The sequence below is a fragment of the Lonchura striata genome, chromosome 14, assembly GCF_046129695.1.
Source record: "Lonchura striata isolate bLonStr1 chromosome 14, bLonStr1.mat, whole genome shotgun sequence".
Taxonomy (NCBI): Eukaryota; Metazoa; Chordata; class Aves; order Passeriformes; family Estrildidae; genus Lonchura; species Lonchura striata.
The window spans coordinates 18,671,226-18,696,212 of NC_134616.1; the positions used below are offsets into that span (position 1 = coordinate 18,671,226).

Genomic DNA, 24,987 nt, shown 5'->3' on the forward strand with positions numbered 1-24,987 from the left:
CAGCAAAGCCCACAGTCTTTGGATAGAATCAGTTTTTTATTTCCTGTTCAAGGCTATGCATTGGTGGGTGCATCCCAGTCACCACAGACAGCAGCTGTGGGCACAGGACCAACAGCCATGGCCAAGTTAATTGGTGGTTTAAAAGGAAGTTAATGAAGTTAACACCAGGTTAATGGAACTCCCAGACAGTAAAATGAGCATCATCAGCATTGGCAGCTTCCCAGCTCCTGCTTGCAGCATGCCCAGCACCAGGAGCACACATAGGTTGGGGACAGCACGGGCCCTTGCCAGCCCCAAGGGCTCCTTGGGGGCCCGTGTGGGGCCAAGGAAATGTGCCTTTGGCTGGGCACTGCAGTGACATGCCAGGCTGGCCCCTACCCCACCAACCACAGAGAGCCTGACCCTCCTGGCACTGAGCTCTGCTGCTGACCCTGGCAGCATCAGGGTGCCAAACCTTCCCTTCTTCCCCCTCTCCCCACATCCACAACCTGGAACTCCTGTGAGGCAACTCTGACTGCCAGAGGTTCAGCAAAGCACCCCGTGCAGACCAAGCAGTGCCTGCAGGACAGTCCCACACTGATGCCAGCCCCAAGGCCAGGGCAGTGCAATGCCACAGAACAGGTGACAGCTCTTCCGGGGCTCTGAGCAACCTTTGCACATTGCCTGAGAACAGAATTATTTTAAAGAAAAGAGCAAGCTCCAAAAGTGAGCCAGGCAGTCCTGAGCAGGTCAGGGCTGCCCCTTTACAAGTGGGAAAATGGACACAAGGGGAAAGCACCAGGAGCTGGACTGGCAGTGTGCCCTGCTGGGATCAGCCATGCCACAGGCACAGGGCCCTGGCAGGAGCTCCATGGGGACAGGAGCCTTCTGGCAAGGAAAGGTCCAGGTGCAGGGTGCTCTGGCAGCATGGCTGTGCCAGCACCCCAGCCCTCAGCACAGCCCTGCAAGAGGTGCCCCCCCAGCAGAGGAGTCCCAGTGCATCCCCTGCCACTCAAGCTGAGGCATCACAGCACAGGCTGTCACCTCCACCTGCTCTGAGAGGCTACACCACGCCCTGCCAAACCCCACAGCACCACGGCCACATCCACCCCACAGCACGGCTTGGGGACCAGCCTGCACCACTCTGGGGACAGCAGCCAGTACATGCAGCCCACACAGCACCCCAGAGCTCCCCATCCCCAGGGCTGTGGGGGTACCAGGTACTCCAGGGGACAGGCAGGACAAGAAGGAAGCAGCAGTGAGGGAGTGCTGGAACGCAGAGACTAGCAGGGATCAGCCCTGCAGCACTCCAAACACTGGCAATAGGGTATAACTGCCCAGCTCTGGAGTATCATTTTGCACAAGAGAAAACAAAGCTATGAGGTTTTCCAGCCTCCAGAGAGTCTTGTTTTGCCTGACTTTGAGAGATCACTGAGCTTCAGCTCCCCAAGGGACAGGGGGAGGACCCCAGCACGGAAACAAGGAGTGATTATCAGCTCACCACGGGCTCTGAAGAGCTTTTGTTCCCTGGCTGTGGCAGAGCAGGGATCGGAGGACACCTAGCGAGATGCCTCGATGGCACCCAGAGCCCTGTGCCTGGCTGGCCACAGTCCTGCTGCGCTTCCATCCTGCCCCTCCTCCTGCTGTGGTGGGGCCCACAAGAGCTCCAGGGGGGCTGTGGGGCTGGTCCAGCCCTGGGGAGAGGCACAGGGGAGAACTGACTCCCCACATCCCATTTCCCACCGCTGCCTTGGCAGCGGGAGCCTCCAAGTGTCCTTGACAGGCCACACATGCTACCAGTGCTGCTCACAGCTGCGTTATTCCTGCAAAAATGGGGATTAAATCCAGGGCTCACCTCAGAGATGCTGGCTGGCATACAGGTGCCCTTAACAGCTCTCCAGGTCCTGCTAACACCAGCACTGCCCATTTCGAGAGGTTCTCATCTCAACTGCCAGTCAGATGGAACTGGTGCAAATGGGGTGATGCCCAGTGACCATGACTTATTCTTGTGGCTGAACTTGTTGAAGATCTCTAAGTGCAAAGATCTGGGTGGGCCCAAGCATCCCAAGCAAAGACAGGCTGGATCCAACACCACAGAGTCCACACACAGGCAGAGAGGCAGCAAACACCCTGGTCATAATCACACACAGGGAGAGGTGTTCAGGAGGAGAGCTCATTCAGGAGCTTCTCAGAGCTTTTGAGGCAGAGCTGAAAGCCCAGGGCCAAAACCAAGTCCTGAGCCCTGAGACTGAGGGTACAATCCTCTCTTCCCCGGGACCCTGTGCTGACAGAGAGAACATACACAGACCCACACCCTGCCCTCACAGCAGCCCCCACCCCTCAGGCAGCCCCGGCACTGCTGAGCACACAGAATCATTGAGGTCGGCAAAGATCTCTGAGATGGAGTCTAACCTATGACCAGTCACCACCGTGCCACCACAGCATGGCACTGACTGCCATGTCACCTCCAGGGACCGTGACTCCACCTCACTGGGCAGCCCATTCCTATGTCTAATCACCCTTTCTGGGAAGAAATTACTCCTGGTTTGCAACCTAAACCTCTCCTGGCACAGTCTGAGATTATGTCCTGTGCTCCTGTTCCTGGGAGCAGAGCCTGGCCCCGCCGGCTCCACCCTCTGTCAGGGAGTTGTGGAGAGGGGCCAGACCTGGCCACGGGCGTGGCCTCATCAGCGCCCGGCACAGGGGCACAGCCACTGCCCTGGTCCTGCTGGGCACACTGCTGCTGTACCGGCCAGGTGCCAGCGGTGTCGGTGCCGGCGGGGCACGCGGCCGGCGGGCACACGGCCGGTGCGGCCCGAGCGCGGCTCCGCCGGCACCGCCCGAGCGCGCCGCCATGGGCCCTCCGTCACGTGACACCGCCCCGCCTGACCCGCGGCAGGGGGCGGGCCGCTGCGCGCCTCGCCGCCCGCGATTGGCGGCGGGGGCGGGCGGTGCCGCGCGGCGATTGGTTCCGCGGTCAGCGCTGCCCGCCGCCTCCCCGAGGATTGGGCAGCCGGGCTGTCAATCAGCGCAGCGGCGCGATGGCGGCGGCACGACGGGCGCTGTGCTGGGTCGCGGTGGCGGCGGCCGCGGCGGCGGCGGCGCTGGCGCTGGACAACGGCCTGGCGCGGACACCGCCCATGGGCTGGCTGCACTGGGAGCGCTTCCTCTGCGGCACCGACTGCGCCGCCGAACCGCGCCGCTGCGTCAGGTACCGCGGGACACGGCTCCCGGGGCAGCCCAGGGGGCGGACAGCCGGCCCGGGGCTCCGGCCCCCGGCGCGCCTTCCCCGCGCTCCCCCTGCCCGCCCAGCCCCCGCTGTGCCGCGGTAGACAGCAGACACTCTCCGCTTTCTTTCCCGGTGGTGCGTGCTGGCCGTGCCCAGCGAGCAGCTGTTCGTGGAGATGGCGGACAGGATGGCTGCCGAGGGCTGGAGGGACGCCGGCTACGAGTTCATCTGCATCGACGATTGCTGGATGGCCCCGACGCGGGACGAGCAGGGCCGGCTGCAGGCGGACCCAAAGCGCTTCCCCGGTGGGATCCGCAAGCTGGCCGACTACGTGAGTGCCTGCCCGGCACGGCGGTGCCCCAGCCTGGGAGCTGGGAGGGCATGGCTGTGTCACTGCTGATAAGGCCCTGCTGCCACAGTGGGGGTTTGCTTCCCTTGCTGCCCCAAATCCTCCTCCTCCTGCCTTGTGGCTGCCCCATCCCAGGGTCTGTTTCTGTCTGCACGCACAGGTCCACTCCAAGGGTCTGAAGCTGGGAATCTACAGCGATGTTGGGTCCAAGACGTGTGCTGGCTTCCCTGGCAGCTACAACCACTATGACCTGGATGCCCAGACATTTGCTTCCTGGGGTGTGGACCTGCTCAAGTTTGATGGCTGCAACTCTGACTCACTGGAGCAGCTGGCAGAAGGTAGGCATGGGCCCAAGGCACCTATTCCCGCGGGTGGGAATATTCTGCAGGCAGCAGCAATTCTAGGCCCAGCATCAAGCTCCAGGGACTCGCTTTTCCCTGAGCTTTTCCCTCATTTAAGGGACTTACTTACAAAAGCAAACATGAGGCTCTGTTCTCAAGCCCAAGATGTTGAGTGTGGCTGTGTTAAGTGTTTTTACCAGCTCAGTCTCCTGGAGCTCTCCTTCAAGCACAGCTCAGAAAAGGAGCTTTCTCAGCCCAGAGCGTGGATCAGGCTGAGCACAGACACATCAGCTCTGCTCTGGGGGTGGCTGTGCAGGCTGCTCCCTCAGCTCCTAACTCAGCACGGGCTTTGCCCTTCTGTGGGGCCTGTACTGGAGAGCCCAGAGCACTTCACACACTTTTTGGTAGGGCCTTGTCAATGTGAATCAGCCTGAATGAAGCTAGAACAGTTAGTCAGCCATGAAAGGAGCCATTAGGAGGGCTGTTAAAAGATAAAAAATGAAGGGAATTATGGCATAAAAATCTACTGGCCTTTTCCTTTTAAAGCACACCAATGTAAATACCACTTCAGAAGTTATTTGCACAAAGGCTGGTGAGCCAGCAGCTGAAAGCTCAGCAGCTCCCCGTGCTGAGGGAACTCAGCTACAGCCTCTTTTGAAGCACAGGCAAATCCCAGTGCTACAGGAGTAGATTTACAGGAAGAACACTTTAACTTAGAAAGCTTTTTTCTCTTGACTGGGCTCTCTGGCTGCTGGCACAGTCAGCACCACCATGTTTGGCAGCAGGAGCCCTGCACAAAGTCCTGTCTCTGCCTGGCAGGGAGAACCTGCCCAAGTGACAGTGCCATCGAAGCCAGATGGTGGGGCATATGCCAAGTGCCACAGACAGGAGCACAGCTCAGTACCCTGAGTGACAGCTGAGCTGAGAGCTCCTGCTGGATCATATGTGTAGCCCAGATACAATCCAGTTGTACTGAAGCAGTTCCAGAGGAGAGAGCAGACTTTTCATTCCCTCTCTGCCAATTGGAAGGGACTTAACAGGGCTGCTTGGGGACAAGGACAGGAAAAACTAGAGCTTTTGCATTCCTGCCCAGTCCATATGGCGCAAGTACCTCATGAGAACGTACTCCTACGTCACCCAGCAAAGCTGCACTGCTTGATAGATACTGACTTGTGTTTCCTGGGTATCCAGAGGAAAAATGCCATACCAGAAAGCTCTTCCCCTGGCTGTATGTACAAAGGGAGCAGCAATCTTGGAGTGACAGCCTGCCCAGGCTGTCCTTGGGAGGCAGGTGACCAGCTGCTGACTTTAAATTCCCCTGTCTTCCCTGTGGTGTCTCGACCACAAAAATGTGTTCAATCGTATTTTTGCAAGAGTTGAACTGAAACCTGAACCTGTACCATTGGCTTAGTTCTGCTGTGTGACCAGGGAGGTTGTGTAACCTCTGTCTGTGCTCTCCTTTAGGATACAGGCTCATGTCTCTGGCCCTGAACAAGACTGGAAGGAGCATTGTGTACTCCTGTGAGTGGCCTTTCTACCTGAGACCTGTGCAGCAGGTAAGAAGTGCCTCCCTAGGTTTAGCCTGGGGCTCAAGGGGGAAGAAGAGAAAAACATTTAAGATTGCAAAACAGCATCCTGAGAAACTTGCTGCTCTCCGTTCTGACAAAGAACAAGGCTGTAAAATGGAGGAAAAAACCTTTTTCTTCCAGAGCCCTGAAGCATTCCTGAACCATTGCTCTGCTGAAACACATTCAGTAGGATTCTGCAGCATGAAGGCACAGCCCAGATGGAGCGTGCCAAAAAAAAACACAGCATCCATCTGCTCCCTCTCTCCAAGGAGCCAAGCAGCAAACCATTGGCAATGCAGACACACAGCCTAGCAGATAGCTCAGTACAATTCCTCCTGGACACAGAGTGCTGCAGGCTCAGCCTTACAGACAGCTCTGGGGACCACGAGAAAGGCTTTGTGACATCCTCCACATTGTTCAGTGACAGATTTCTGCCAGCCAGAGTCTGTGACTGACACGTTGCCTTCCACCCACAGCTAGAATTAAATGTATTACTCACAAAAGGGTACAAACCCAAAATATAGCAATAATTACTGGGATATTACCGTTTAATCCCACTGGCCTTGTCACACCTTCAGTAAAACTGAGAAACAATTTTGTAACAGAGCTGGTGATCACAACTGTTCTCCCAAGGGGAGCAATAGTGTTGTCTAGAACATGTCAGAGTGGAATTACTGGGCACAAAGCATTCAAGGCAATAAACATGCACTACATTATCCAGATAGCTGGTGATGGAAAGTGTTTCCCTGGTTCTCCACCAAGCTACCTTTGGTCTAGTCTAGCCTTATTGACACTTCAACTGTACAGCTAGATGCTCTTTCTAATCACGCTCATTGTTCTGGCAGCCCAATTACACAGAGATCAAACAGTACTGTAATCACTGGAGGAACTTCTATGATGTTTATGACTCCTGGAGCAGCATCAAGAGTATCTTAGACTGGACAGCACTTCACCAGGACACCATTGTGAAGATAGCTGGGCCAGGAGGCTGGAATGATCCTGATATGGCAAGTACAGCAACACACATCCCACTTGAAGCATCAGCAAAAAAAACTTCCATCAACTGCTGGCTGAGAATGGGAAGGGAGAGAACTGGGGGAGAAACATGGAGGGGAAGGGCTGTGATGGGACCCTAGGATCAGGATCTTGGTGAGAAGGTCCAAGGTAGAAAGGGAAAAAGAACTGCAGCTATGCAGAGTACCAAGGAAGCACCATCTTTGTGTCACACAGCCTCCACAAGCAGTACCAGCTCAGAATACAGGTGTGGCATTGGGGGACAATCTCCAAGGTGCTGATGTCCCACCAGAGTGAAAACCTCTGGGTGCCAGCACTGCAAGAATCTGAATCCAAAAGCATCCTTAAACACTCACTACCTAGCCACTTAAAAGAGCTTTCTTCACTTCCACCAGGGACTCGTCCTAAACTGCCACGTAGTCGTGCCTTGCTTTTCCCAACCGGCTGGTCCTGCTCCTGGCCCTCAGCCTATCTAGCCAGACTCCAAAGAGGTCCCACCCTGGGATTTCCTGGTCCTGGTGGCCCAGTTTGTCCTCAGCAGGCAGCGTTACCAGGCACTTTTTGTTTGCTTGTCATAGCTGGTGATTGGAAACTTTGGGCTGAGCTGGGACCAGTCGGTGACTCAGATGGCCATGTGGGCCATTATGGCCGCTCCCCTGTTCATGTCCAACGACCTGCGGCACATCAGTCCTGAGGCCAAGTGGCTGCTCCAGAACAAAGAGGTGATCGCCATCAACCAGGACCCACTGGGCAAGCAGGGATACCAGCTTTCCAAGGTACAGCAGCGCTGGGGCGGGGGGGTTGGAGAGGCGCTCAGGGTTTGGGAACAGGAGCCCAGTAAGCCCATTTGTTTCTGAAGCCTGCTGGAACAGACAGGCAAGAAGACCACCACTTCAGCCTCCCACAGCTTAAGCCCCGGGTTTGTTTTCTCCTTGGCAGGACAAGAACTTTCAGCTGTGGGAGCGGCCCCTGTCTGGCCGAGCCTATGCTGTGGCCGTGCTGAACCAGCAGGAGATCGGAGGACCCCAGAAGTTCACCTTCTCCCTCACCTTCCTCGGCAATGGGCTGGCCTGCAACCCGGCCTGCTCCATCCGACAGGTGCTGCCAGCCAGCAGGGACTGCGGCGTGTACAGCTGGATCTCCTCCCTGAGCGTGGAGGTGAACCCCACGGGCACCGTGCTGCTCAAAGTCCTGCCACTATAGGCAGCACAAAGACGGTCTCTTCCTAAGCCTTAGGCTCTGTCTGAACTTGCGGCAGGAAACTCATCTCCTTCTTCCAAGCAGGTGCCTTTCATCTCAGGCATTCATGATCTAAACCTTCAGCCTAATGTGACAAATTGCCATCACTCCGTCATCAAGAGGTGACAAAGAAAGGGTGAACAGCAGAGCAAGTGCCCCTTTCCCTGGCATCTCACCCAACTCCTCCTCCAAAGGGCTGGAAAGGCTCTAGCAGGGCGACAACTCCTGTTTACACCCACTGTCACTACCAAGCAAGGAAAGGCAAGGGAGGCACAGGCAGCATCTTACAGCTGCCCTTGAGCATTTTAGGGATACTAAGGAAACACACCTTGGCCACCTTGCTCTCTTTTCCAGACCAGGGCACACAGTCCAAGAAAAGCTGCTCCCACCCCTGCTAAATAAACCAAACACTTCACTCAGAGCAAGGACATGCACTTCCATCTTCTGACAACTCAGGGACTGACATAACCATTGCACTTCTTAGCTTTCTTGACAGCTGCTATCAGGCCTTAGGACTCAAGTTTTTGAGGGTTTCCCCACTCCAGGAATCTCTCACCAGTGGCTGTCACTTCCCTTTAAATGACACTTCCCCCTTCACCTTTCATATGGCCACTGAAGTCCTCTTTCTCCGTGAATCCTGCCTCCCAGAAATCCCCGAGTGCTTGCTTCCACTGCTGGCAGCAGCCTTTGTGTTGAGTAACATGGGCTTTCCAAGACAGGAGATGGATAATCACTTAAGCAGCCATGATGTGCAAGTATATTCTCTTCTGACTACAATACAATCAGAATTACTTGATTTGTTCTTCTGTGATTAAGCACTTTGATTAAAATTCCCTTAAAAACCTATGCTTTTTCTTACTTGCAGAGTACAAGAGTACAGCATAGTATCTGAAATTAAATCATGGTTTAGAAACAGGCCAGTTTGTTCCAGCCATGTAAGTTTTTGTGAAATTTGTCATGATTACTAGAAATAATCAGCACTCAGTGAAGCTGATGTAATACAAGCATACAGTCCACCCCACAGTCCAAAGCCACCACTGCCTACACAAACTGAAAAGGCCATTACATCAGCCATATTTAGTAAGCAAAAACAGAGATTCCCTTACAATTCAGTAACTGAGTGCTCTCAGTCATGATGAAGATGTGAAGAGGCATCTCTCCATCCTCCAGCTCCATTTCCACTACAAGAAAGTTGCCCATAAGGGTGAACTCTGCATTGCACTCCCAGCATCTGCTAACAGCAGACTTCCCACTCACAGAAATGTTCCTCTCTAAGGGGAAGCTCTCCTGGAGGCTGTCCCCACAATCTACCACACTCTGCTTGTTCCCCATTTGAAACTTCACTGCTGTGCTTGGCCGTCTTCCTTCAAGGAGAATGCTAAGAGGAGCCAGCAGCAATTGGCACAGGGGAAGGCAGCTGAGGCACCATGTGCCAGGAGCAAGCACAGGCATGGAGCTGTCCCTCACCTCTCTGAGCTGCCACAGCTAATGGCACCTGCCTAATGGTGCAGGTATCAAACCCACTGGCTGCTCCAAGACCTCTGCTCCTCAGGGCAGTACAGCTGTTTGTAAAAAAGGGCCTGCAGCCAAGGGCAGGGGCTGTTCAGGGGAGTTCATGAATGAGCCTGCACTGTGTTCATGCACAGAAGTCACTGGCACCCATTACAAAACACCTCCTGGAAACATAGTAAAGAGATCCCAGCTACTGGCAAGGATCTTAAAGCCAGGTTAAAAACTGGTCTGTTAAATGGTTCTGCAAGCAACACCTCCCTGGTAAGTTGATGTACTCACAGCACCCACCCAAGAGAAAACACATTTTAAAAAGCAAGGGATCAATCTAATTACTTTAATACGGTCCATAACGATGAGCAGGATGATGCTCAGAACTGGATCACCTGGCCCTGTAAGAAGCAAGAGACAAGAGTGAGTTTATTCACCACTGAATACTGCCCCCCCTTTCTCAGCCACTCACAGAATGCAAACTCACCTTTCTCTTCTTGTCTCCTCCCAGCTCAAAGTGCTTGCACCTCTTAATTGCCAGCATTCTCTTGGACCTGCAGTTGGGCTCCACACACTCCAGCCTCAGCACAATCTTCTTGGTGGTCTTGGCCTGGAAGAGCAGAGTGTTTCAATCAACCACACATCCCCAAGCAGACAGATTGTTGTTTTCAGGGTGAGTTTGTTCCCAGCACTCCTAACACTCAGTTTGTTCCTGAAGTGTAGACAGAGACTAAAAACATGGGCTCCCTCCACTGAAAATAAGAAGGCTCTTTAAGGATCAGTATGAGAGTGGATTGTTATCTTCACAAAAAGGGTGCTGGCAAAAGCATTCAGTGGGGCAGGGCTGGTTCCTGCAGGAATCAGCCATGCTGGAGAAGTCTGTTCCACTGAACAGAGCAAGAAACTCACTTTTACAGTGTGGGAGTACAGACCAGCAGTGCTCAAGAGAAATCCAGAAGAAAATTGGGCAAAAGAACCACCTGGAAGCAACACGACTGGCAAACTTCTCTGGAAGGAGCAGTGACACAACAGGGTCAGGGCAGACCTGCAGTTACTCAGAAACTGGATGAAACCTAACAACTGCAGAGGGAAGAATCCAAAGCTGGGAGGCTGCTGTAGCAGCTGGACAGGGCTGTAACCACCAGCTAAAAACCTCAGCCAACCATCCATATAATGCTGACTGGGAAAAAACAGAAATGAGAATTGCAATGTACAGATAGAGAGTGCCAGCAATGCAGCTGCTTGGTGTGCCCTGCTTGCAGAAGCATTTTCTCTGAGGTCTCTCCACTTCCTGGCACAAAGTCAACTTGAAAACCTGCTGCCTCATTTCTTTTCTTCTTGCTGGAAGGCTTCCTGTAAACCCTCAGCAGGACACCAGGGCATCCCAGCAAGCCAAGCAGTTCTATGAGCATAATTAAATAATTCACACAAAGTAACAAATCCACCCAATGGGTTTTGCTTCCCTGCTGTAAATACCACACCAAGCAAGCAGACAGCTCCTTTCCCTTTGCCAAGCCCTTCCCCTTGGGCAAGCAGTGAAAGAAGCATTCGTTTCACTGCAAATATCCCACCCAGAAAGACCCCACTCCCCTGCAGCATCAAAGCTGAGAACCCACTCTGCAAACACAGCCCAAGTCACCCTGCAAACAAGGAGCATCTCCATGAGACAGGACAGCAAGGTGATGTACTTGATGGGAGCTTGCAAGGGAGATGGAGAAGGACTTTTTACAAGAGCACAGAGTGACAGGGCAGTGGGAAACAGCTTCACACTGACAGAGATTTAGATTACAGAGTAGGAAGACATTCTTCCCTGCGAGGGTGGGGTGGTCCTTGCACAGGTTTCCCAGAGAAGCTGTGGCTGCCCCATCCCTGGCAGTGTCCAAGGCCAGACTGGATGGACCTTGGAACAGCCTGGGATAGTGGAAGGTGGCCCTGCTCATGGCAAGGGGTCCCTTCCAGCCCAAGCCATTCTATGATGAGGGGACACCTGTACTGCCAGCACAGCACTGCCCTAACACAGCCAGAGCAGAGCCCCGAGGAATCCTCCCTCAGCTGGGCATGTGGGCTGCCAAGGAAGTTCCCTGTTCCTGAGGAGCAACACTGACTCACTCGCTCACTCCTCACTCACCTTTTTACGGAAGATAGGCTTTGTCTGGCCCCCATAGCCACTCTGCTTCCGATCGTAACGCCTTTTTCCTGCAGGAAAAACAGCTCTGGTCAGGCAACGCCCCAGGAGATGCTACAAGCACAACTGGCACTTCCTAAATCCCAGCAGAGCCCAGCCTGTCCCTGCACAGCCCAGCAGAACCAACCAGTGCCACAGCTATTGTGCTGCCCCATCCCCCCACTGTGCACCCAACAGACACACAAGGTCTACAAATCAACACACTTCATTTATACAGAGTTCTGTGCAGAGAAGGGTGCTGCATGGTAAATTCTCAAAGCCAGCACACAAAGGGCCGAAAATATTTATGTAATTCTGTCCAGGGGGTATTTGTATAATTACTCCACGTTACTACTGCTGGAGCTACCACTGGATTAATTTTCTTTCACCTGGACTTGAAGGCCCAGTACATTTCAAACTCCCATCCCATACTCAATAGGCAGCGCTCTCCCTCGGGCTGGCTCCAGTTGAGCTTTCACAGCCAGCTAGGTTTACCCAGAGCGCATTCCCTAATTAGTTATATATTTCCATACGGCAAGCATCCAAAACTGCTTCGGGTGGACATGTCTTTAGTCTTTCTCCCTTTGTCTGATTATTTTTTAGTTCTCTTTGTTGTACAGCACATCCTTTAGCTCAAGCTGTTCTCCCCAGCCATACAAACGTTCCCAATCTCTAGCACCGTGCAGGCACAGACACGCGGAGCGCACGCAGCTCCCCGGGCCGCGCCCCGGAGCGAGCCCGCGCTCACCCTGCGCGTAGAGCGAGTCCTTCCCCTTCTTGTACTGCGTGACCTTGTGCGGCTGGTGCTTCCCGCATTTCTTGCAGTAGGTCCGGCGGGTTTTCGGCACGTTCACCTGGAGGAGGAGAGAAGCCGGTCACGGCCGCTGCGCATACGCCACATCCCGCTCCGAAGGCCCCGCTCCTGCCCTTCCCCTTCCCTCGGGCCCTGCGCTGCCATCCGGAGATGGAGAAGCCCCCGCGCCGGCCTGGCCGCCCAGCACGCACCCATCGCAGCGGAGGGAGCCCAGCCCGGTGCCCATCCGGGGCGGATGGCGGCGGATGGAGCCCGGCCCAAGCGCAGCACTCACCATTTTGGCGGCGGCGGCCCGGAGAGGAAGCGCTGGCCGGAAGCGGAAGTGAATGTGAGCTGGCGACCATAGAGAGGCGCGCGCAGCGACCATAGAGAGGCGCGCGCGGCGGGCGCGGGGCAGGGCGCCCCCTGGCGGTGGGGAGAGCAGGCGGCCGCGTGGGCGGGCTGTGCGGGCCCGGGGCTCGGTGGGGCTGCGGGCCGGGGCTGTGCGGGCTCTGCGGGCTCTGCCGGCTCTGCCGGCTCTGCGGGCTCTGCCGGCTGCAGGCGACGCCCAGGTGTTGGAAACACAACTCATGTGTCAATAGAGATCCTTGTTAAGGTTTCGGGCTTGACATGAATCAGTGATCCCAGACCTGGGTGGAAGTTAACAAGGCATGGGAGGAAGGATTTCCCGCTGATAGTGGGCACAGAGAATGCAGAATTTAGAAGCACAAGAACATTTGGTGGAATTCTCATGACAAGGATGTAACTAGCAAAGCTAACTCAACAACTGTGCTTAATCGGCTCTGAGTGGATAAGAGATTCCAGATGACAACACCAACTCATGGACTACTGACCCAAGAAACCCACTGACCCAAACGAAGAGGGAGACTGAACACGTGGCCTAATTAGCAGAAGTGAGGGAATGATTTAACACTACAAAGTAGAATACTAATGAATGATGTAATCTGTAGCCAAAGAAGATCAATGTTTTCATTTGCTAAAATGTAGAAATAGTGAAAAGTTTTGCTAGTCACTCTGCTGGCTTTGTGAATTTGGCACCAAAAGCTCTTTCCACACAGAACCATAAATAAAAATACCTCGGTTCTGTGTGGGGGTCAGCCCCATGCACATCGCGTGAAAGAACCCGTTTGGGACAGCACAGGGATGGCCAGCCAGCTCGGCCAACACCTGGCACTGCCCACAGCCCGGGGCACGGCCGCTGGCCTGGTGACCCCGCGGCCACGGCCCAGCTGACTGCAGGAGGAAACACAAATGCTGCCTTTGAGTCAGAAAACTTAAAAAAGGGGAACCGAAAGGGTGGGGTTGGCCGGCCCCGTCCTTCCTCCCTGCGCACCCTGCCGTCCCTGCTCGGCCCTGCTGCCACAGGCACCCTGACCGGAGCTGGCCGGGCTGGCCGGAGCTGCCCGGAGCGCTCGGTGAGTGCGGGAGCCGGGCACGGGCAGCGCTGCCGCCGGGCTCCGGGGCAGCGGCGGGGCCCTGCCGCAGCGGCTGTGGGCTGTGGGGTGGCGGGAGGCTCCGTGTGGCCTGTGCTGCTGGCCTCACACCTCTGCTGGGCTCCCTGGGGCAGGAGAGCCGTGCTGGCGCAGGACACAGGGTGCGGGTGAGGCGGGCGGAGGGCCCTGCCCTGTCCCACAGCCCGAGCAGGTGGCATCTGAGCCCGCCCTCCTGCCGTGGGGCTGTGGCTGCAGCGGGCAGGGAGCTGGGTGCTGGAGCTGGGAGTCACAGCGGTGCCCGGGCTCCCAGGGGTTGGGGTTCTGCCAGTGTCTTTGGCCATTCCTCCCCTGTGCTTCTTGCAGTGGGCCCTGCTGGGGTGCAGCTCTGGGTTTGCTCAGCAGTTTCTCCCATGGAGGTTTCCCCCGCTGTCCCTCCCGCCCATCACCTTTGACACCCTCGGGGCTCAACCTGAAACATGAGGGCTGTGATGTTTCCACTCTGTCACCCTCCCCTCTTGTCCCAGGCATGCCAGGTCCCTGCCAGCCCCCCATCAAAGCTTGCTGTGGAAGCGGGACGGCCCCGGGAGCGTGGTGGGACACCGTGCCCGGTGGCGTGAGGCCAGCAGTGTGCGGCAGGCCTGGTGGTGGTCTCAGAGCACGCTGGGCGGAGGTGTGAGCATGGCAGGAAGTCACACGAGCTGGCGGGAGGGACACGGGACATGCTTCCACACAGCCACTCGTCACTGCTGTCACAGCACAGCAGTGGTGGCTGCGGGGGCGAGCCCCGTGGGGTGCCCACCCCGCCAAGGACAGGCAGGGACAGGGCGGGTCTGGTGGCAGTGCTGGGGAAAGGGACACTGTGCCGTGATGGGGCACAACAGCCCTCTGAGACACTCGTTGTCCTTTCCCCCCTGGTATTTCCATCCAGAGGACTCAGTGAGGACGTGTCCCGCCTGCCTGGCACTGCTGGCCATGACCCCACTGCTGTGACTCCAGGTAAAGCTCCAGGGACCTGGCACTGTGGTGGGATGGGCTGTAGCCCAGGGCCCCTCTGCTCAGCCCTGTGTCTTTGCTAGGGAGGGCAGCGGGAGCCCTCCTGCTCTTGGGACACAGGATCAGCAGCCACACTTGACAAGTAGGGAAAATGAGGCACAGGGCTACAGGATGGTTCTGGGGTCACTCTGGGCTCATCCACAACCCTGCCAGCAGTCTGGGGGTCAGGGGCCACACCAGCCACCTGTGGGGACCCCAGATCCCTCCTCCTGAGGCCTCAGTCGGCACACTGCTGTTTTTTCCGGAAGACTCTGATGACTAATTTATTAAGTGGGGTTTTTTTTGACCACCCAAGCAAGCTGGAAAGGTCTGAGCCGTAAGAGCCACAAGGAGGGAAGAGAGAAGCCTGGGAGAAGGAATCCTGCTTGTCCCCAGCCTGTCTGGGGACTATGGGGCAGGGTCAGTGCTGCAGCAGCAGGGGCTGTGCTGGGAGGGTCTGGGCATTGGGAGGACACCTCTGCTTCTTGTCCTCAAGCTGGGGCTTGCCTGGAGAGAGGCACAGTGTGTGGGACTGGGTCCTGGCATCTTTGTTCCCCACTGTTGTGAGTGAGCAATGCCCATCTCCTGTGTGTGGAGAGTGGATGGAATACTCAGCTGGGGAATGGGGGGTTGAACCCCTGTTTCTGGCCCACCTCTGAACCTCCCCCAAGGAGATGGGCTGTGGGGAGCAGGGCAGAAAAGCAGCTTCTCCCGGGTTGCTTTCCAAAGCTGTGCTTATAGGAGGAAAAAAGGGAACAAGGTCAAGGTGAAGGGGAAGCAGGGACTGTAGGTGGTCAGGCAGGAGACAGGGAGCTGAGACACAGCTCCAGGGGATCACAGCTCAGCAGGGGCTCCACACAGCTCACTCATCAGCTCCCCAGACTGCAGGCAGGTGCTGGTCACAGCCCACAGCTCCGGCCATGTGGCTCTGTGGGTGCTGGGCCCACCGGGGGTCACAGTTCCTGGGTACAGCATGAGAGATGGGGTGAGATGCATGGGCTGCTCCAAGAGATGGGCTAGGGCAATTTCCAGCTGCTAAAGACCAGGCAGCTGTGGGATGCAGGGTTCTCATGAGCCCTTTCTTGCACTGCACTTCCCCAGAGAGGCTCAGGGCAGGTTTCCTGATGGCTGGGGAAGGATTTAACCCCTCTGCCTGCTGGCTGGAGGCAGTCCTTCACGCCTGGCCACTGACAAGTGCTGCTCAGAGGGGAGCTGAGCTCCATCCCTGCACTCCTGCAGGCTCCATGGACACACAGGGGAAGGATGACTTTGGGGCTACTCCGTGCTCTTGGCAGCACTGTGGCCTTTCAGTGCCAGGACCTACCCACAGCTTTTTAGGGATTGGTCTCCCGTGACCAGCCCTTGCACGCTGCCAAGTCAGCACGTCCCCAGCACGAAGAGGCTGTGGTGGGGCAGGAGGAAACAGCCCACACAGGCTCACATGCACAGAGCTGGAGGGGAGGAGCGCCTGCAGGGTGTCACAGCTGGCTCCACGCTCCTCCCCGGGGCTCCAAGCTTCCCCCGCTTCTCTCTTTCTCCAGCTCTCTGTCCATCTTGCATATCCTGGGGGCCTCTTCAGCAGGAGTAGGAGCCATCCGGGTGGTGGCTTGGTCTGCAGGCTGGTGTGGGAGAGGGGCCAGGAGAGGTCACGTCACAAAGAACCCACACTGACCTGCCCTCACTCCTCTGCAGCTGTTTCCTCCCACTGTGGGGGTCCCAGCACCCCCTGTCTGCCCCTGGGGCAAGGGGGAGAGTGCACCTGAGTGAGACCCAGCAGGTTTTGGGCTGAGCAAACGCCGTGCCAGCATTGTCTTGCCCACAGCGAGCCGGTGAGCGCAGCACGGCGGAGAGCAGGGGGTTGACATGGCCAGCGTCATCCTGGAGAGCATCTTCTTGAAGCGCTCGCAGCAGAAGAAGAAAACATCTCCCCTCAACTTCAAGAAGCGCCTGTTCCTGCTGACAGAGAGCAAGCTGTCCTACTATGAGTATGACTTTGAGCGGGGGGTGAGTCTGCAGCCACAGGGGCTGTGCCATGCCAGTGTCCAGCGGTCACCAGCTGTCCCTTGCCAGCACGCAGCCCAAGGGGTGGCTGGACAGGGAGGGGGTCGGTTTGACTCTCTCCAGGTCTCCGCTTGGTGACCCTTTGAACCAAGAATGTCTCTTGCAGCGCCGGGGCAGTAAGAAGGGCTCTGTGGACGTTGAGAAGATCACCTGTGTGGAGACAGTGGCACCTGAAAACAACCCTCCCCCTGAGCGACAGGCCCCGGTGAGGAGGGTCCCAGGGTCCCTGCATCTGTCCCCTCACTGGAGAAACAGGAAGAGTCTCTGGGGTGGTGGCAATGGGGGACAACCCTGCTTGGCATGAGGGGCTCTGTCCACACCATAGCAAAGGTCCAGCTCGATGCAGAGCAGGGGGATGCCAAAAGCTGTGGACCTGCTCCAGAGGAGATGCCAGCAGCTGAGCACCATCCATCTCTGCCTCTCTCTTCCAGAGGAAAGGGGAGGATTACAACAACATGGAGCAGATCTCAATCATCGAACGGTTCCCCTACCCCTTCCAGGTGAGTTTCCACTGCACCCTCTCTGCTGGTCCACTCTGCCTGGTGGCAGGTCCTGCGGGGAGGGCCCCACAGGGGCCTGGGGTCAAACATGACATCACTGCCCCTGTGTCAGGTGTCACTCAGCTTCTTGGAGACATTCTGCTGCTGTCCACACTGCACGGGACAGCCAGGCGAGCCTCTTTGAGCCCCGAGCCAGCTCTGTTTAAGATGGAAACCTGCTTCTGAGCTCTGTCCTGCCCCTTTCAGTCCTCTGGCTGATGCTGGAGGGATGCTGGCTGCACACTCAGCCCCCAGCCCAGCTGCCTGCCCTGCTGGCACCCAGTGCACCCCCAGCACACTGAAAGTCAGAGAAGGAAGTGGAAAGTCTCGGGGGAGGGGGCTTATTTTTAACCTCTTTGTCACGGTTCCGCGAGCACAGTGTGGGGCTGGCAGACACCGGCAGGGCTGGCTCGGGGTGGCCACAAGGCTCAGCTCCCCCCTGCCTGCCGTGAGAGCCCTGCCCGTGGTACTGAGGTGTGTGGTCCTGCAGGTGGTCTATGACGAGGGGCCCCTCTACATCTTCTCCCCGACGGAGGAGCTCCGCAAGCGCTGGATCCATCAGCTGAAGAGCGGTGAGTGCGGGGGCTCTGCAGCTCCCTTGGGAAGCCAGCATGGGCACAGCTGTGCCTGTGCCTGACCCACAGTGCCAGGCTCCCAGGTTACTTACCTGTCTAGCAACCTGTCTGCTTACCTGTCTGGTAACCTCGCTGGCTCATGGTTACCTGTCCCATGTCTGAAGGAAGAGCGAGCTTCTCCTGCCAGGAGCAAGCAGACACTGTCACCCTCTGCAACACCACAGCTCCCTTGGCTGAGGCTCCTTGCCTTCTCACAAACCTGCTCCAAAGCAGCTCAAGCAAGCTCAGAAATCATTGAGGGCAAGAGGAAACAGCAGATGTGGCCATACCGCTGTGCTGCCTTGGCATGTGAAGGTTGGGTGCCCAGTGCTTTAGGAAACATGGACCACAAGCCTGCTGGGAGCCACAGAGCATCTTCCCCAAACCACCCCAAGCCTTGCTCAGTAATGCTGAGCTAATGCTCAGCTGGCTGGGTGCTCCCTCCTGGAGCTGGGAGTGTGCCAAGGGGCTCCGACCACCCAAAATCTGCTGGAGCCGCCTGTATGTGCCTCCTGGTGCATGTGTGTGTGTCTTTCTGTGGCTTTGTGCTGGCAGAGTGGGATTAGCTGCTTGAGTTGACACTCAAGCAGGGGAAGTTGGCTCGAGCGAGGCGGAAGAGGGGCAGGCTGATAACGGGGAAGTCGGTTATCTCACAAGAGCCCCAGCAGAGCAGCCAGTCCTCTCTCACTTCCCTGCTGAGGGAGGAGGGTTGCTCTGGCAGCTCAAGCCAGTGTAGAATCCATAGGGAAAGGAGAGAAAATGCTGCCTTTTTGCTGTTATTCCACCAGGGAATGGGCTCTCTGCACCCCGTGCAGCTGCTATGGGCCAGCCCCAGGCTGCCAGCAATGTTTAGGCACATCCAGTTGTCCCTCTAGCTTGGGGAGAAGTATGAGCAAGCTGGTCAGCCTGCCTGGCAAGGGAATAGTCTCCCTGTGAGGGAAGTCTCTGAGCGAGCACAGGGTGGTGGCAGTGCCCTCCTCTTCCCATGGAAAAGCCAGGCACAGCACTGGCCTCCCACCCCACTTCTGGGAAAAAAAAAGGCTCAAAAGAGCTGTGAACCATGGGCCAGAGCAGCCTGGGGATTATTGGATATTTTAGCTGGCAGGAGGGCCAGGTCCTTCTGTGACTGGCTCCAATCATGCTCATGCCCCTTTGCAGAGCTGCTCAAAAAGCTTAAATCAGATCTGAGAGCCAAGCTTGGCCCTTCCCTGTGTCACAGGGATTGCACAGCCACAGCACTGAAACAAAAGTGGTAAGCTGAGGGAAACCTGGACATCAGGGCTCAGGGGACAGCAGCACAGCTGAGAGGAAATGATTTAATGCAGCTGACCACTTGCACTCAGGGAGCAGAGAGCTCTTGCAGCAGGCTGGGGACACAGCCCTGGGTCACATACATCTTCTCTCCTCTGCCACAGTGATTCGGTACAACAGCGACCTGGTCCAGAAGTACCACCCCTGCTTCTGGATCGACGGCCAGTACCTGTGCTGCTCCCAGACAGCCAAGAACGCCATGGGCTGCCAGATTCTGGAGAGCAGGAATGGCAGTAAGACACCAGGCACCCTCCCACTGCCTTGTCCCCCTGCCCTGGGGAGCACCGCAGCAGAAAGCCAGGGATCTTTTCTCACCTTAGCCCCTCCTCTGTTCTGAAGGTTTAAAAGTCGGGCGGTCGCATCGCAAGACAAAGAAGCCCCTTCCCCCAACTCCTGAGGAGGACCAGGTAAAGGCCAATGTCAGGGTTTGCTCCAGAGTGTTGGAGAAAAGATGGATCTGGAAAAAGCCAACATGTTCAATGACTGCTCAGAGATGTGCAGGCCAGGACTCTGCTCTGGGGAGGGAGGTCAAGATGGTGACCTAAGGGAGAAGGAGCTTGAAGCCGGGGATGGAGCCCAAAGTCAAATGATCTTAACCCTAAGGTTTCCCAGGGCAGCTGAGAGATTAAAGCCCTGATGTAGGCTGGAGGAGTCACAGGTTAAGCCAAAAGGTAAAGAGAAAACACTTACCTTTTTGTGGAGATGAGGAAAAATATTTTGATGAAAAGTCCAGGGAGAGGAAATAGGTGTTCTGGTAGAGATACACGTGGGAGCTGAGACAAACACTGCCCTGACCTTGCCTGAGACAACTGCCCTCCCAGGCCTTGGCAGGGTGTCATGTGGTGTGTGTGAGCCTGACCGTGTCCCACGTTCTCCCTCTCCCTGTGGGAAGATGGTGATGAAGCCTCTGCCTCCCGAGCCAGCCCCCAGCACAGCAGGGGAGATGAAGAAGGTGGTGGCCCTCTACAACTACGAGCCGATGAACGCACAGGACCTGCAGCTGCAGAAGGGCGAGGAGTACTTCATCCTGGAGGAGAGCCACCTGCCCTGGTGGAAAGCCCTTGACAAGAACGGGTGAGAGCTCCCACTGCCCATGGCCATGGCTCTGCAGCACTGCCCTGGCCTGGTGCTCAGGCACTGGTGGGCAAACACACCCTTTCAGCACCCGCAGGTGAGGACAGGCTGCCTGCCCACCTGTGGGCTGCCCTGGGGAGGAGGTGGAGGAGGCTGAAGTCAATTGTGGTGTCAGCCATCTCCAAATGGGTTTGCACCAAAGTTTTTGAGCCCATGTCTACTCAGCCTCCTTAGACAGGAATATCCTTTCCTCTTGGCCTGCTCCATCAGAGTGTGACCAGCCCCTTTTCTCCCGCAGGAGGGAAGGATACATCCCCAGCAACTACGTCACTGAAACCAGAAATTCCCTGGAGATTTTTGAGTAAGAGAGGGCACAGGCACCTGGCGAGTTGCACTTGGTTGGAGACATTTTCCATTTGGTCGTTACCCTACTCAGCCCAACAGCCCAGCCTGGCTGGGTCCTTCTCCCTCTTCCACATCCTCTGACAGCCTCCAGCCCCTGGCAGCCATCCCTGCCCTGCTCTCTGCACGCCTGTCCCAGCTGGGCCAGGGTCAGACTGGGCTGGGGACAGAGGTGGCTGTGGAGATCTCCCTGATGGCTGAGTCCTGTGTCCCTGTTCCAGGTGGTACTCAAAGAATATCACTCGGAGCCAAGCAGAGCAACTGCTGAAACAGGAGGTAAGTGTTGCCTCCCGAGGCTGGGTCTGTTCTACACACCAGCCCTCCATGGGCTGTTCTCATGTTGTGTCCAGCACAGACCAACCCTGGCTTTTCTGGGAGAGGAGTGTTGCCCCTACAGCCCCAGGAACCTTCCCTATCCCTTTGTGAGCTCCTCCAAGCAGCCACTTCAGGAGGTGGCTTCCCATGCAGGGACTGGAAGTAGGATTCCTCTTAACTCACTACATCCTTTCCAGCCATGCCGTGATCTTCACTCACTTCAAGTTTTGCCTATTACAGTCACATACAGTCCCCACAAACACCCAGTGCCCTTTCCCCTTTCTGTTTTAGGGTAAGGAAGGGGGCTTCATTGTCCGAGATTCCACCAGCAAGACAGGGAAATACACTGTCTCCGTCTATGCCAAGTCCTCTGTGTAAGTGGCTCCAAGAACAGTTTGTTCCTCCCTCAGAGGGCCCCTCCAGGCACCCCTCACCCTCTGCCTCTCCTACCCACGACACTGACCTCATGTTCTCCCTCTCCAGAGACCCCCAAGGCACGATCCGCCACTATGTGGTCTGCTGCACCCCCCAGAATCAGTATTACCTGGCAGAAAAACACCTGTTCAACAGTATCCCAGAGCTTATCACCTACCACCAGCACAACTCTGCAGGTCAGTGTTCTGGAGACAGAGTGGAGTGACAGTTTGCACTGGCACCACGGCATCCCAACCTTCCTGCACCGAGGGCAGGAGTTGTGTTCCCTGCTGGGATGTGGCAATCTCTGCTGCTGTGTTTCAGGGCTCATATCCAGACTGAAGTACCCCGTGTCTCAGCACAAGAAAAGTGCTCCTTCCACAGCTGGCCTTGGCTATGGTAAGCCAGCCTGGGCTACCTCACAGTTCCCTGGCTAAAGGGTTTGTGTCGTACTACAAAATAACTCATGCACTCATACTAAGATTAAAAGAGCAAAAGGAAGTTACTTTTATTTCTGACTTTGTAATATATAGAATTTTAAATGTGACAGTGGATTGGAAGGATAAAATTGCTACTTCTCCAACCACACTGATCAACTCAGCAGTCTATCAATTTTCTCCTCCCACAAAGAAGAATGTAAAACAATCATTATTTATGAACAGTGCATAGAGAATTCTAGTAGAAATATGTAAACATTAGAAGGCATAGAAAACTTTGTAAAGAACTTTAAAACTTATAAAAGAACAGGGTGACAAGTTTGTTTCTGCTGGCAGCAACTTTCTCAGGCTGGGATCTTAGCAGTCCCACGGTTCATAGCCTTCCAGGGAACCACTTCCCAACTACCCTCTGGTGACAGTATTGACCAAAAAACTCCACAAGTTACCTTGCTCCCACCCCCTGGAGTTACAGGTCTCAGATTTTATGGATGATTTTTCAGGCAGCAAATGCTTGTGAGTTTTTCTTGGGTTTGCTAGATTGGATGACTGGGAACACCGTGCAGGGAGGTCACCTGTACCCACATTACACTCACACTCTTGTCCTAGGATCATGGGAGATCGACCCCAAGGATCTGACCTTCCTGAAGGAGCTTGGGACAGGGCAGTTTGGCGTGGTGAAGTACGGGAAATGGAGAGGCCAGTACAACGTTGCCATCAAGATGATCAGGGAGGGCTCCATGTCAGAGGATGAGTTTATTGACGAAGCCAAAGTCATGATGTAAGTGGTGAGCACCATGCAGGGCAGTGCTGGATGCTCCTTGCCAGAATGGCTGCTCGCCTGGGAGGTGTGGAGGGACAATTTTAGGCAGTCCCATACTCTGCAAAATGCATCCAAGATCCCACTGATTTTGTGCGAATTCCTTTGTGAGGTTTTCCACTCTCAGCTGGGCCAGAAGCACCTTCCCTTCCCAAACTCTCCTTGTTCACAGGTATTTCCTTTGCTCCCTGGCTTTCTAGATGCTGAGAACTGCATTTGTCCCCAACACAGGAACCTGTCTCACGAGAAGCTGGTGCAGCTCTACGGGGTCTGCACTAAGCAGCGTCCCATCTTCATCATCACCGAGTACATGGCCAACGGCTGCCTCCTGAACTTCCTGAGGGAAACACGGCAGCGCTTCCAGCCTGCCGAGCTGCTGGAGATGTGCAAGGATGTCTGTGAAGCTATGGAGTACCTGGAATCCAAGCAGTTCCTGCACAGAGACCTGGTAGGGCTGTGGCTGCTTTCTTCAGGAAAAATCCCACCCAGGAAGTCACCCCTGCATAGATAGATAGGATGCTTGGAGGCCTCAGCTGGTCACTGCTGAGGCCTTTCTAGCTTGCCCCAGTCCAGGTGAACTTGGAGGACAAAGTGAGGGGAAGTGTTTGGTGGGTGGGGATGAGATGAAATTCACTTGCTGCAGGGGGATGGGAGAGACAAGAGCAGGTAGAAGTAACTGCCTCCACTTCTCCATTCACAGGCGGCACGAAATTGTTTGGTGAATGACCAAGGAATTGTGAAAGTGTCAGATTTTGGTCTTTCCAGGTCTGGTAGATGTGTCTGTGTCACTTTCCTGTCTCAGTACCCCATCTCCTCCTTCCATCAATTCTACACGTTAGTCTTTGTCCCCACCACCCTCCAGCTCTGCTTTCCCATCATCTTCCCATTTCATCTGCCTAGCTCAACTTTCTGCCTCTCCATTTCCGCCATCCCTTTCTTACTTTCCCTGGCCCTTTCTCCCCTCTCCCTGTATCTTCTTTCCCTCCCCACAAGTCTCCTGGCTGCAGCTTTCTCTACACATCCCCTTTTTGCTGTGCTTCCATGTCAGCAAATCTCTTCTGCAATCCTGGCTAACACTCACATACTGCTGAAACCCATGCAAGAGCTGCAACCTCTGGTCATTCTGGGCTGCCCATTCCTTTTGGGCTTGGTCAGTTGTGTGGAGGAGGGAAATGTGAAGTCCAAGTGAAGCACCCTGATCCATTTTCCTGCTGCAGATACGTGCTAGATGATGAGTACACAAGCTCCATGGGGTCCAAGTTTCCAGTGCGGTGGTCTCCTCCTGAAGTGCTGCTGTACAGCAAGTTCAGCAGCAAGTCTGACGTCTGGTCCTTTGGTAAGGGCACAGCATTGATGACTTGGAGGTTGGGAACTCCTCTGCAAACCACGTGCAGACACGGGTGCTCCAATGCCATGAGCTCTCCCTGCTGTTCCCCCAACAGGCGTTCTGATGTGGGAAGTTTACTCCCTGGGAAAGATGCCTTACGAGAGGTTTAACAACAGCGAGACAACCGAGCACGTCATCCAAGGCCTGCGCCTGTACCGGCCGCAGGCAGCCTCGGAGCGGGTCTATGCCATCATGTACAGCTGCTGGCACGAGGTGAGTGCCTTTCACCCCTGGTGCCACCTCCGGCCACCCTGGGCGAGTGACGGGGCTCCCCGGGGCGTGGCTGGAACAGACACGGCCTCCAGCCAGGCTTCCTTCTTGCCCCACAGAAGCCTGAGGAGCGCCCCACCTTCACCGTGCTGCTGAGCAGCATCCTGGACATCGCCGATGAGGAGTGCTGACCGCGGGTACTGCCCGCTGACCCTGCCCAGCGCCGCCTCTGCCCAGCGGGACACACATGTGCACCGGGCAGCATGGCTGTCATGGACACGGCACGGCTGTCACGGACACAGCACGGCTGTCACGGACACGGCACAGGCGTGCAGAAACCTGGGGGACCCCCACAGCCGCACCCACCCCACAGCTCCATCACATGCTCAGGGCTTCATCACGTCCTGGAACTGCATCACATGCTCAGAGCTCCATCGCATCCCCAGAACTCCCTCACATCCCTGGAGCTCCATCACCGCCACGGAGCTCTATCACCACCCCAGAACTCCATCACATCCCTGGAACTCCATCACATGCTCAGAGCTCCATCACCACCCCAGAACTCTATCACATCCCTGGAACTGCATCACATCCCCGGAGCTCCCTCACCGCCCCGGAGCCCCATCACCGCCCCAGGGCTCCACCACATCCCTGGAACTCCATCACATGCTCAGAGCTCCATCACCACCCCAGAGCTCCATCACATCCCTGGAACTCCACCACATCCCCGGAGCTCCATCGCAT

At 56.0% G+C, this 24,987-nt stretch overlaps 3 protein-coding genes across 3 annotated transcripts; 2 read left to right on the forward strand and 1 right to left on the reverse strand.

The window, feature by feature from the left end:
* Positions 1 to 3,020: 3,020 nt before the first annotated feature.
* Positions 3,021 to 8,565, forward strand: GLA (galactosidase alpha). The gene is made up of 7 exons (XM_021534494.2): positions 3,021 to 3,190; positions 3,365 to 3,539; positions 3,718 to 3,895; positions 5,363 to 5,454; positions 6,312 to 6,473; positions 7,059 to 7,256; positions 7,420 to 8,565. Exons 1-7 carry the CDS (start codon positions 3,021 to 3,023, stop codon positions 7,681 to 7,683), a joined length of 1,239 nt encoding a protein of 412 aa, XP_021390169.2. The 3' UTR covers positions 7,684 to 8,565.
* Positions 8,566 to 9,551: 986 nt separating this feature from the next.
* On the reverse strand, positions 9,552 to 12,510 carry RPL36A (ribosomal protein L36a). The gene is made up of 5 exons (XM_021534495.3): positions 12,472 to 12,510; positions 12,132 to 12,237; positions 11,348 to 11,415; positions 9,707 to 9,829; positions 9,552 to 9,620 (listed from the first exon to the last, which is right to left on the reverse strand). Exons 1-5 carry the CDS (start codon positions 12,472 to 12,474, stop codon positions 9,600 to 9,602), a joined length of 321 nt encoding a protein of 106 aa, XP_021390170.3. The 5' UTR covers positions 12,475 to 12,510; the 3' UTR covers positions 9,552 to 9,599.
* A 1,042-nt stretch (positions 12,511 to 13,552) lies between these two features.
* BTK (Bruton tyrosine kinase) lies at positions 13,553 to 24,434 on the forward strand. The gene is made up of 20 exons (XM_021534599.3): positions 13,553 to 13,612; positions 14,559 to 14,626; positions 16,485 to 16,666; positions 16,830 to 16,928; positions 17,155 to 17,223; positions 17,753 to 17,834; positions 19,292 to 19,420; positions 19,527 to 19,594; positions 20,080 to 20,261; positions 20,560 to 20,622; positions 20,885 to 20,939; positions 21,270 to 21,352; positions 21,462 to 21,589; positions 21,717 to 21,791; positions 22,436 to 22,607; positions 22,878 to 23,094; positions 23,347 to 23,411; positions 23,864 to 23,982; positions 24,089 to 24,246; positions 24,363 to 24,434. Exons 3-20 carry the CDS (start codon positions 16,526 to 16,528, stop codon positions 24,432 to 24,434), a joined length of 1,977 nt encoding a protein of 658 aa, XP_021390274.1. The 5' UTR covers positions 13,553 to 13,612; positions 14,559 to 14,626; positions 16,485 to 16,525.
* The last annotated feature ends 553 nt before the right edge of the window (positions 24,435 to 24,987 follow it).

Bases quoted from the DNA above. Each gene is read 5' to 3' on its own strand.
- GLA (XM_021534494.2), top strand. From the start codon at position 3,021: ATGGCGGCGGCACGACGGGCGCTGTGCTGGGTCGCGGTGGCGGCGGCC. The intron at 3,896-5,362 runs GTAGGCATGGGC...GCTCTCCTTTAG, and splicing joins ACTGGAGCAGCTGGCAGAAG to GATACAGGCTCATGTCTCTG. The intron at 7,257-7,419 runs GTACAGCAGCGC...TCTCCTTGGCAG, and splicing joins AGGGATACCAGCTTTCCAAG to GACAAGAACTTTCAGCTGTG.
- RPL36A (XM_021534495.3), bottom strand. The intron at 9,830-11,347 runs GTGAGTGAGGAG...CTGCTCTTCCAG, and splicing joins AGCCTATCTTCCGTAAAAAG to GCCAAGACCACCAAGAAGAT. The intron at 9,621-9,706 runs GTGAGTTTGCAT...TGCTTCTTACAG, and splicing joins GAGGAGACAAGAAGAGAAAG to GGCCAGGTGATCCAGTTCTG.
- BTK (XM_021534599.3), top strand. From the start codon at position 16,526: ATGGCCAGCGTCATCCTGGAGAGCATCTTCTTGAAGCGCTCGCAGCAG. The intron at 17,224-17,752 runs GTGAGTTTCCAC...GTGGTCCTGCAG, and splicing joins GGTTCCCCTACCCCTTCCAG to GTGGTCTATGACGAGGGGCC. The intron at 19,421-19,526 runs GTAAGACACCAG...TCTGTTCTGAAG, and splicing joins TCTGGAGAGCAGGAATGGCA to GTTTAAAAGTCGGGCGGTCG.